Raw genomic sequence first — 12,575 nt, 5'->3', positions numbered from 1 at the left:
CTTCCCTCTAAGGATCATTTTGTCTGGTAGGCACAAATACAACAGGAGGCAACTGTTTGCAGTACTAAAATTACATAGATTTATTGAAACAAAGCTTGTATACAGTTGTCTTTCTAATATATTACTTAGTTCTAGCACAACTTATATGGGAGATGCACATCACTAATTGACATGAGTTTGTCAACTGTAATAAAGAGACACCAACTAAATTAATAATACTTACCAAAAGTTGTCTTGTAGCTATTTATTCCAGAAAGATTTTGTAATGCAGAAAAGATAATGGGAGAAATAGCATGCAAAAATCAGGAAACAAATTGTCAACCTATAGAATGCAGACAGTCTTATCACATCCACACCCTTCCCCACTTCACACAGAGCCTAAAAGTATTAGACTCTGGCCAACTGGTTTTCATTGATCTTTCATGGAATTGTGTTACAATTCAGAATACTATTTGGAGAAAGGTCCAGCTAGTCTTGGGTAGTTCTTGATAGTGGAAGTTCACTTTTATCTTCTCCTGGTCTTTGGTACGTCATTCTTTAAGATCATGTCATAGACCAGGAGTAGGCAACCTTGGCTCTTTTATGACGCATGGACGTGAACTCCCAGAATTCCTGAGTCAGCTATGCTGCATTTGTTAATTTTGTTATCCACCACAGTTATCATAAAGGGTTATTTATTGAACAAGTTTGCATAGAGGTTACATTCCATTCAAATACAGTTAGTGCTTAGTTTCTGGATATTTAAAGCATCCTTCAGAGACATGCCATAATAGCTGGCAAACATTTTTTTGCTGAAGTTCATAGATATAATTATCAGATAAAATGACATAATTTTCTCTGTCTCATGCTAGGCATCACAAAGAACACTTAGATAAGAAGCATATTTGCAAAGGTAGCACTGTATTTTTAAAATTATTATCCATAATATTTATAATTCATACATATACTGTATATTTCATGGGAAAGGTGTATGTCATTGTTAATACTTTTCATTTTTAAATTAACTAGAATGTTTTGCTTTAATTCATATGTTTGTTGTTGTTAGCTGCGAAGTAATGTCCGACCCCGCGACCCTATGGACAACGTTCCTCCAGGCCTTCCTGTCCTCTACCATCTTCTGAAGTCCATCTAGGCTCACGCCTACTGCTTCAGTGACTCCATCCAGCCACCTCATTCTCTGTCGTCCCCTTCTTCTATTGCCCTCAATCTTTCCCAGCATTAGGCTCTTCTCCAGTGAGTCCTTCCTTCTCATTTGGTGGCCAAAGTATTTGAGTTTCAGCTTCAGGATCTGGCCTTCTAAAGAGCAGTCAGGGTTGATCTCCTCTAGGACTGACCGGTTTGATCGCCTTGCAGTCCAAAGGACTCGCAGGAGTCTTGTCCAGCACCATAGTTCAAAGGCCTCAATTCTTTGGCGCTCAGCCTATTTTATGGTCCAGTTTTTACTGCCATACATTGCAACTGGGAAGACCATAGCCTTGACTATACGCACTTTTGTTGACAGGGTGATGTCTCTGCTTTTTAGTGTGCTGTCTAGATTTGCCATGGCTTTCCTCCCCAGGAGCAAGCGTCTTTTAATTTCTTGGCTACAGTCCCCATCTGCAGTGATCTTGGAGCCCAGGAAAATAAAATCTGTCACTACCTCCATTTCTTCCCCATCTATTTGCCAGGAATTGAGAGGGCCAGATGCTATGATCTTGGTTTTCTTAATGTTAAGTTTCAACCCAAGTTTTGCACTCTCCTTCTTCACCCCCAACAAGAGGCTCTTTAGTTCTTCTTCACTTTCTGCCATTAGAGTGGTATCATTTGCATATCTTAGGTTGTTGATATTTCTTCTGGCAATCTTAATTCCAACTTTTGATTCATCTAGGCCTGCCTTTCTCATGATGCGTTCTGGATATATATTAAATAGGCAGGGCAACAGTATACAGCCTTGCCGGACTCCTTTCCCAATTTTGAACCAATCAGTGGTTCCGTGTCCAGTTCTCACTGTTGCTTCTTGGCCCACATATAGTTTTCTCTAGAGACAAATAAGATGGTCTGGTACGCCCATCTCTTTAAGAACTTGCCACAGTTTGTTATGATCCATACAATCAAAGGCTTTAGCATAGTCAATGAAGCAGAAGCAGATGTTTTTCTGGAACTCTCTAGCTTTCTCCATGATCCAGCATATGTTGGCAATTTGATCTCTAGTTCCTCTGCCTCTTCAAAATCCTGCCTGTACTTCTGGTAGTTCTCAATCCACATACTGCTGGAGTCTAGCTTGTAGGATTTTAAGCATAACTTTACTAGCATGAGAAATGAGTGCAATGGTGCAATAGTTTGAACATTCTTTGGCACTGCCTTTCTTTGGAATTGGAATGTAAACTGATCTTTTCCAATCCTGTGGCCACTGTTCATATGTTTAGTAATTCATATATGTTGGGATGACAACTCTCAGAATTTCCATGTGGCTATTCATGGTATCTTGGAAACTAGAATTTTGGGAAAGACTACAGTGGCTTTTGAATTAATAAAATGTCTCCTGTTTTCCAGATTTATGGAAGACTTGAAAGATATGCTTGGCTTTTCACCAAATCAATTCTATTATTATACATGGAAATATATTTCCCCAATTGTTTTATTATCTTTGCTGGTAGCAAGTATTATCCAAATGGTATTAAGCCCCCCTAGTTACAGTGCATGGATTGAAGACAAGGTGAGTGATGCCTAAAAAAAAGAGAGAAAAAGAACATGGAGCATTAATAATTTAATGGTGTATATATAAAGGGTAGGAATGCGGTGGCTCAGTGGGTTAGGACGCTGAGCTTGTTGATCAGAAGGTTGGCAGTTTGGCGGGTCGAATTCTGAGTGCCGCGTAACAGAGTGCCTGTTACTCGTCCCAGCTTCTGCCAACCTAGCAGTGCGAAAGCACGTAAAAATGCAAGTAGAAAAATAGGGACCATAATGGTGGGAAGGTAACAGTGTTCCGTGCGCCTTTGGCATCTAGTCATACCGGCCACATGACCACGGAGTCGTCCTTGGACAAGCGCTGGCTCTTTGGCTTTGAAATGTTGATGAGCACCGGCCCTAGAGTTGGAGACAACTAGCACGCATGTGTGGGGGAACCTTTACCTTTACCTTATATAAAGGGTATACGTTATAATAAGCATATAGAAAAGAAGCAATTTAAAGTTATGATGTATGTCTCAAATGACTATATCAAACAACTTATAATACCCAGTAAGCATGTTTCCTCACTAAGAATCAGCATTGTGACCTAAAACTCTTTAGGATTGTCCTCTGGGCAGGAGGGGAGCGGATAAGTTGTAGATGATGACAAAGATGATGAAGATAACAATAACAACTCCAAAAATCTCTTAGTAAAATAAATTGGATGGAGCAGAGATGCTCTAGTGCAGTAGTCCCCAATTACCAGTCAGTGGCCTGTTAGGAACTAGGCCTCACAGGAAACCGTACAGTAAATTGCACATATGAGAGGTCTAGGTTGCACGCTTCTCCTACCTCCCTGGTCTGTGGACAAATTGTCTTCCACAAAACCAGTCTCTGGTGCCAAAAAGGTTGGAGACTGTTGCTTTAGTGTCAGTAGACAGTATGATTGGATTCCACTTCTTACTCTGTGTAATAAGGTAAGCTATTCAGGCAAACCCTATTTTTAAGCCATGATGAGAAATCTCTAGCCAGCAGGATCAGGTTAAGCTGTGAAGTATTTTTACTCAGCTGTAAATGCTTCTAATTAAAATCCTCCCCACTTTCAAAACCTAAGCCTATATTCCCTTCCCAGATAACAGCCATAATTTGGGCTTCATTTCACCTCATCTTTTCCATCTAAAAAATCAAGAGGTATGTTATGACCCAGGTGGTCAAGGCAAGCCAGGCCTTTAGAGAATTCTTTATTTCTCTCTCTTTTTTAAAAAAATCCCATTTATATCCCGCTCTTATCCGAAGACTCAGGGCAGCTTACAATCTAAGCACAAGTCAATGTGCTTAGCAATAGCCTTCATTCTATGTATATGCCTGCTTATTAGAGCTTTCAGCCCCCCCCCCCAAAGTGGCATTATTACAAAGTCAGCTTATTGCCCCCAACAATCTGGGTCCTCATTTTACCTACCTTGGAAGGCTGGAAGGCTGAGTCAACCTTGAGCCTGGTGGGACTCGAACCTGCACTAATTGCAGGCAGCTGGTGTTACTTAAGGAGGCATTAGCCCACTGCTCCACCAAGGCTCTTAACAAATGTTCCAGCTAACAGCCCTCCAATAATCGGTAAGGCTCCACCCTCATGTTACCCTGAAGGCAGCCACCCTCAGTCCCTCAAACAACAGCCCCTATAGTACCAAAAAAAGCCCCCAGAGTAGGAGCATGCTCACAGGGTCCAGAGTTCCAAGTCCAACCCACCAGGCAGGGTCCAGGCAGAATACAAAGACAGTCCTAAGGACAAGAAACAGGTCCCAGAAAAGAAGCAGTTCCAAAGCCCCAGTGAAACAAAGGCCAAACGTAATCACCAGAGCAGGGCAAGGCCCAAAACAAAATGTGAAGAGCAATCTTCCAAGTGAGACAAAGAAAACAGCAACAGGCATGAGTAAAAGCTGGGGGAATGTAAACAATTGTTCCTGGCAAAGACTAACTCCCCACAACTTCTTAAGTTACTCCCTTCCAGGTGTTCCTTGTGAGGAGAAGTGGGGTGATCTCCTCCCAAGTAGCCTTGCAGTCTTTCTCTGGGCTTGTCTATGTTCCACTCTCCTTGCCCTTGGATCAGTGGAGCAGGCAGCTGTTCCTTGTCAGAGGAGATTGGCTGCCTATCAGCACCACTGATAGGTGGTGATCAGTAGCCAATCCTCCCCTGTGTCTGTGCAGGCAGGCATCTCTCTGTCTGGTCAACCATCTCCCTCCAATACCTGAAGGGCCCAGGACAGCATCATCCTCAGCCCCTGGCATGCTTTCCCCATTGGAAGGTCCCAGCTCCAACTTTTCCTTCTCCTCTGAACTGGCCTCTGAGGGGGCCATGACAGGGTGTCATGTTGCTTCCTAGGATTGGGATTAAGCCATTTATAAAATGGTAGTTGAAGAGAGAGGGCAGTGTATGTGTTGACTTATCATGGAGACATGTGCTAATGATACTTCTCTTGGACCATGCAGGCAAGCGAGGAGTTGCAGAACTACCCAACATGGGGGCTGATTGTTTGCATTTCTCTAATTGCTCTGGCAATGCTCCCTGTCCCAGTTGTCTACTTGATTCGCCGCTGCAACCTTATTGATGACACTTCAGGTAGTTTGGCAGCTGTTTCCTATAAAAGAGGGCACATTATCAAGGAACCAGTGAATCTTGAGGGAGATGATACCAGCCTGATCCATGGCAAGAGTCCAAGTGAAGGGCCTTTTCCAACCTTTGGCAAAAACATTTACCGAAAACAGTCTGGCTCTCCAGCAGTGGACACTGCCCCCAACGGTCGTTATGGTATCGGCTACATAATGGCAAACATGTCAGATATGCCAGAGTCTGACTTGTAGCTGCTAAGCAGTACTGATGTCTTTGCTTCTATTAAGCTACTGAACATTTGTTCTCTTAAGCGAAGTGATCAGCTTCCCTTACTAGAGTGCAATCTCAGGTGCCCCATGACTTCATTCTTCAAAATATCGTGACATGTGGTGCAGAAAGCTTGAAAAAAATTCCCTTTGGCTTGATTTTCTGGTTTCCATTTGTACTGAAGGGAATGCATATAACAATAAATTAGTGATGGCCTAGCTTTGTCAAAAAAATGCCAATTTTTAAAACAAAATTATTTTTGCATTTAATTTGAAAATTTTCTATCTTTAAAATACAGGTGTTACCTCAGTTTGTAGCAATTTTTTAAGTGAATTCAGATTTCTCTATTGCTGTAATTGGAAAGTTCTCCTTTGTTCCCACAATTTAAGTCCCCTTCTGTGTATTGGAAAAATTAGTTCCAAAGAATTCACCAAGCCTGTATTTACTGCACTTATTTGTACATATGTTTTGTAGATACGCTATACTTTTTTTAAGCTATCACAGTTGCTTAGGCTACTTGCTGAGTTTTAAGAAAAGCAAACAACATTTAAAGCCCTGCAGATTATTTTCTTACAAGTAATAGCTGTATAGAGCAGTAGTATTAGACTACCAAGTATGATTATGCTGGAAACACAGAATTCCTCAGTCTCTGGAGAACTGCATATGATGTGGCTGTATTTTACATACTGTATTTGGTTTTTCAGTGTGAAAATGATATAAGCGTGAGTCGCTCTGAGACTCTTATGAAACTGTGCAGATTCTGCATTTTTCTAAGCTGTGTGCCTAAAACAAACGAACAAAAAGCCCCCCTCTTCCTACTATTTATTGTGGTTACAAGATTACATACATTATATTTATATACAATATACTTGTCATGTACATATGTATAGTAATAATGTATGTAACTGCTTCAAAACCTGAAGCAATATGGCTTTTAAAAAAATATGTTTTGCTTTTGTTCTCATGCAAAGAGGAAATCTTCTCATCCCAGTCAATAATCATCAAGAACTGTATGCCATTACATTTAAACTAAGAATAAAAGAGTGAAAAACGGTTGCTTTGTATTTTCTGTCACCTGGATACATGTGTATGTCTCAAAAGAATCATAGAAGTACCGGTAGTTGACCTGAAAGAAACCCCTTGAAGGAATGTGTTTCAAAGCCATGCATTCTTACATTGTCCCCATCAGAAGGACAATCCCTCCTATATTCTTTACCTAGTATCACTAACTGGAGATGATGTATAATGGAAATCTATCAGAACTTGAAGTTGTCAGGTTTGGTAAAGTTGATATAACCAGTTTCTGCAGAGTAATAGGAATTACATTCTTCTTACTGATTTAATGTTACCAGCTCATTGTTTCTGCTGCTCTCCTAAGAAAGATTCTGGGCATACCTTTTAAGAACATGTAAACATGCATAGAACATTTGAAGTTATTATTTATTTATTGTTATTACAAGATCAGAAAAATATTTTTTCTCAGAGAGCAAAGAACACAATGGCTTAATATAGGTAGGATAACATAAAACATATTTTTACAATAGTCCATTGTAACTTCTGTACTTGAGACCACAGAAGTTGAGAAGCAACTGATAGGATGGATGAAGGAGGTCCTAAAACCTTTATTTCTCCTGTTGCATGGTTTATACACATTCATGGTGTGCATGCTTCTGTGTAAGTAAGAATGTAATATTAATTCATTCCTTTTAGAATGAACACCCTGCAACTCTGCAGAAGTCTCAGGTAACAACCCATTCTAAACAGCTGAGTTATGAAGTAATCCAGGAGAGCTACTTATAGTCCTTTTAGCCACAATTCCTTGCCAACAGCTTCCTAATAATCCCAAATCCAATTAACCATGGAGATCAACTGGATGTCTCAGACTTCCATATTGGGCTGCAGAAATGGAAGAACTCTCATAAACCATTAAATATATTAAATGGCTGCAAAGAAAGCAAGAACTCTCATTTGTCATTGCCATGTATTTGTAATCTAAATTATCTACCAAAACAGATCATAAGGCAAAAGATGCCCAGTATTAACATTCAAAGACAGGCTATTGATAATACATCCCCATACCCCAATATAGTGATTTGAATTGAAAAACTGAAATTGAAATTTTGCTTGCCTTAAAACCTGGGCAGTAGTGAAATTTACCAAGGAAAAAACATCCACTTGTTTGCAGTTAAAATTGAGAAGAGGGGGAAGGAATAGGAGGAGTTTGATGATAACTCTTATAATTTATATGTGAGGCCATTTGGTAAATGGTACCCAATAGGGAGGAGCACAAGAACAGAAGTTGGAACAGACCCAAGAGAATAAAGATATGAATAACACCAATAACCTACTTCAAAGAAGTTACAAGCTGTGTTTAAATAAATCTGCAGGTGAAAAGAAATTCATGTGCTTTATTAAACTTTTATTGAAGACAGGCAGCTGATTCTGGGACATTCGCCTTTGAAAAGTCAATCAACACATACCTTAAGCTACTTTTACTTATAATTATTTCAGTGTAAGTAGTAGACTCCAACATATAATGAATGTAAGGAACTGAGCTTTTCTTTATTCATCACTACTTCACAATATTTAAAAAATGCTGCAAGTTCTAAGGAATTTGTGAAATGTCTTCAAAAAGAAGAAGAAAAATATCCTATAGTCTTTTTTCACAGGGGAAGAAATCTTCCAGGAAAATGCATGATTGCTTTGAGCAAAATATTATTATTTATCAGATATTATTGAGTAGAATAGAATAACAGAGTTGGATGGGACTGTGGAGGTCTTCTAGTCCAACTCCCTGCTCAGGCAGGAAACCCTATACCAGGGGTAGGCAACCTCGGCTCTTTTATGACTCTTGGACTTCAACTCTCAGAATTCCTGACTCAGGAATTCTGGGAGTTGAAGTCCATGAGTCATAAAAGAGCCGAGGTTGCCTACTCCTGCCCTATACCATATTGTTAAGTATGAAACTAAATATTTTTAATTAATTCTTTATTTTAGCAATTTTAGTGTCTCAGGGAGTTCTGGTCATAATGATATTATTATGTTACCCTTAAAAGGCTGCTGTCAACTTGCAGAATTTCCTAATGTTTAAGAAATTTCTCTTGTATCATTTCTTGCCAGTTCTCATTCATTTGATTTTAGTTGCTTTTTAAATTTGAAACTCTTTCTTAGGAGAAAAGAATTTTGGTTAATGTCTTTAGGATTGAATGGTATGTTATGTTCTTACTTAGAAATAAGAAGACGGCTGAATAGACTGGGAGAATGTCTTGTCTTTCATTTTATTGAGGCTGTAGTACAGTATCTGGGCTGCAGAAGTCAAAATAATTACTAGATGGCAGAAAAGAGAAATGCAATATCCTAGCACTTTGTTATCATCAACTAATTGGTTGGTTCACATAGTGTGGTGGGATGGAGGGTTTGTTGTCACTGTGTGTTGGGGGGAGAGAGCACAGGGGGAGGCTCAGCTAATCTCAATGTACACATGTTGTACTTTGACAATAAAGGTTTATTTATATTATTTATTTAATCATCTGATTTTTACAATCTACATACAGTAGTCCTAAATATGTTGACATCAGGCTCGTTCTGTGATCATTGGGAAATCATGGATTGTACTGCCATGGGATTGAACCCAGGTAATTACAAATGAATCAGCTAATGTCATTCCTGAACAAAACTGTGGGACAGATAATGAAACAATTGGTTTTTAAAAAAGAATGCATGACTTGATAGAAACCAGCATGAGTTCATCAAGAAAAAAGTCATTGCAAAAGTCATTTGATAGAATGTACAGTTTAGTGGGTCATGGGAATGAAGTGGGCATATTATATTTCTATTTCTGCAGAATATTTGATAAAGTCTTCTATGAGATTCTAGTAGAGAAGATAGCAAAGACTGGACTACACCGAAGGATAAAAATAGTTTGAACATTTGTATCCATGAATCAACATCAACAGTTCTCTGTTAAGTGAAAGGAGATGTCAAGTTTTTACTCACTCTCAGGGGTGCCCCCCCATCCTGGGAGCGACCCGCCTTATCTTTTAATTCACCTCTTGATGACGGGTCTGACTGTTGGGACCCTGAGAGATGGCCGGGCAGAAACAGGGGCCTAAGATATAAATTTAACAAGAGGCCCCTGATTACTTTTTTAGCTAAATTTTTTGTAGGGTTAGGGAGGGGGGAGGGTTGTGGTTGGTTGGAGAGGGGGGGCAATCCGCCAACTGCTGTTCAGACCAGGCCTAGGAGAGATCGCGTTGAGAGGGAGCCAGGGTCGGTCATCTCTGGAGCTCTGGAGCGGGTCGTGGGATTGCCAATTCCCACGACGATAGGGAATGGCTGCAGGTGTAAGATCAGAGGGCTGTATCGACCTCCGGGAGGGCCTCTCCGCTATCTTCAAGCGGTGAGGTGCTCCGACCCTCTGCCTTCGACCCAAGGCTCTGGGAGCGGGGATGTGCAGCCACCTGAGCTCCGACTGGTGTACCTAAATGCCAGGTCCGTTGCTAATAAGGCTCCCCTCGTCCGGGATCTAGTTGAGGGTGAGCAAGCGGACCTGGCTTGCATTACGGAAACCTGGTTGGGCCCAGAGGGTGGTATCCCCCTGGTGGATCTCTGCCCACCAGGCTTCCGGGTGCTGCACCGGCCTCGGACTCAGGGTAGGGGTGGGGGAGTGGCTGTGGTTATGAGGGAGACCTTATGCCCGCAGGAGGCCACCGTTCCTCAGATAGTCGGGTGTGAATCTCTCTTATTGAGGTTTGGTCCTAGGGCGCAGTTGGGCTTGCTTCTCGCATACCTTTCGCCTAGTCGCGTAGCAGCAGCCCTGCCCGAGCTTCTCGATATCCTCTCAGGGCTGGTGATTGAGTTTCCTAAACTTATGGTTTTGGGAGACTTCAATCTACCATCCCTGGGAGGAGCATCTGAGTTAGCTCGGGAGTTCATGGCTTCCATGACGGCCATGGACCTGACGCAGGTAATTCATGGACCGACCCATGAGGGAGGCCACACCCTTGACTTGGTTTTCTTATCTGGTTGGTGGTTAGATGATCTTGGTGGGGGCTCTCCAATTGTTATGCCCCTGTCATGGACCGATCATCATCTCCTGCGGCTGGTCTTCCGTTTTGCCACTCCCCGCCGTGGGGTTGTTGAGCCAACTAGATGGTTCCGCCCCAGGCGCTTAATGGACCCTGAGAGGTTTCAGGCAGCGCTGGGGGCCCCACCTGCCTCCCCAGCTCACAGCTCGGCGGATGCCTTAGTGGAGGCCTGGGAAAGGACGGCCACGGAGGCACTTGACTGAGTTGTACCCTTGCGGCCCCTGACCCGGCGCAGATCCCAATGGGCTCCATGGTTCTCCGCAGAGCTCCGGGAGATGAAGCGTCGGAGACGGGGCCTAGAGAGCGTCTGGAGGTCCAGCCGATCTGAATCCGACCGATTGCGACTAAGAACCCATATTAGGTCTTATCTCGCTGCGATGAGGGTAGCGAGATCTAACTACTTCGCTGCCCTCATCGCGTCCGCAGATAATCGCCCGGCCGCCCTGTTTAGGGTGACCCGCTCCCTCCTTAACCAGGAGGTTAGTGGGGATCCCTTGCAGGGGCGTGCCGAGGAATTTAGTCAACATCTGTCGGACAAAATCGCTCGGATTCGGACCGGTTTGGACTCCGACTGGGCAGTATCGGACGATCAGGACACGAGCGATCTTGTCGATGTCACCTGGGAGGAGTTCGATCCTGTGACTCCGGAGGAAGTGGACAGGATCATGGGGAGGCTGAGCTCCACCACATGTTTATTGGACCCGTGCCCTTCCTGGCTGGTTTATGCAGCCCGGGAGGGGACACGAGGCTGGTTCCAGGCGGTTATAGCTGCTTCTTTGAGTGAGGGTAGTTTTCCTGCCGCCCTGAAAGAGGCGGTGGTGAGACCTCTCCTCAAGAAGCCTGCCTTGGATCCGGCTGTTTTGAATAACTTTCGTCCGGTCTCCAACCTTCGCTTCCTTGCGAAGGTTGTTGAGAGTGTGGTGGCGCACCAGCTCCCTCTGGTCCTGGATGAAGCGGATTATCTAGACCCGTACCAATCGGGCTTCAGGCCTGGGTACAGCACGGAGACGGCATTGGTCGCGCTGGTGAATGATCTCTGGAGGGCTCGGGACAGAGGATACTCCTCTGTTCTAGTCCTATTAGACCTCTCAGCGGCTTTCGATACCATCGACCATGGTATCTTGCTGCGGCGTCTCAGGGGATTGGGAGTGGGAGGCACGGTTCTTCAGTGGTTCTCCTCCTATCTCCTGGGACGCTCGCAGTCGGTGTTGACAGGGGGGCAGAGGTCGACCGCGAGGCCTCTCGCTTGTGGAGTCCCTCAGGGGTCGGTCCTCTCGCCCCTTCTGTTCAACATCTATATGAAACCGCTGGGCGAGATCATTCGTGGTTTTGGAGTTGGGTACCATCAGTATGCTGATGATACCCAACTTTTCATTTCGACCCCAAACCACCCCAGTGATGCCCTCGACGTGATGTCCCGGTGCCTGGAGGCGGTCCGGGTCTGGATGGGGAGGAACAGGCTTCGTCTCAACCCTGACAAGACGGAGTGGCTGTGCGTACCGGCATCTCGGGATATTCAGGATATCCCACCCCTCATTATGGGGGGTGAGTCATTATCTCCTGTAGATAGGGCTCGCAACTTGGGAGTCCTCCTAGATTCACAGCTCTCTTTAGAAGACCATATTGTAGCTGTAACTAGGGGGGCGTTCGCCCAGGTTCGCCTGGTGCGCCAGTTGCAGCCCTATCTAGACCGGGATGCCTTGCGCACGGTCACTCATGCGCTTGTGACCTCTCGTCTTGATTACTGCAACGCTCTCTACATGGGGCTACCCTTGAAGACCACTCGGAGGCTCCAACTGGTACAGAATGCAGCCGCGAGAGTTGTATCGGGGGTCTCCCGATACTCCCGTGTTACACCTTTGCTCCGCGAGCTGCATTGGTTACCAGTTGTCTTCTGGGTGAGGTTCAAGGTGTTGGTAATGACCTACAAAGCCCTCCATGGCATGGGTCCAGAATACCTTGGGGAG

The 12,575-nt window shown here is 43.7% G+C and overlaps 1 protein-coding gene across 1 annotated transcript in view; it reads left to right on the top strand.

Moving 5' to 3' along the window:
- Positions 1-5,632, top strand: part of SLC6A15 (solute carrier family 6 member 15) — a gene marked incomplete at its 5' end in the record, with an annotated part of 29,722 nt that extends 24,090 nt beyond the window's left edge. Inside the window, 2 exons of the mRNA XM_081331837.1 lie at positions 2,533-2,695; positions 5,134-5,632. Coding sequence (XP_081187963.1) covers positions 2,533-2,695; positions 5,134-5,505 — 535 coding nt within the window. The 3' untranslated portion in view covers positions 5,506-5,632. The remainder of the gene's footprint in view (positions 1-2,532; positions 2,696-5,133) is intronic.
- Between the last annotated feature and the right edge of the window lie 6,943 nt (positions 5,633-12,575).

Source organism: Vipera berus (assembly GCF_964194415.1).
Source record: "Vipera berus genome assembly, chromosome: 6".
NCBI lineage: Eukaryota > Metazoa > Chordata > Lepidosauria > Squamata > Viperidae > Vipera > Vipera berus.
This window is presented reverse-complemented; position numbering and strand designations above follow the sequence as displayed.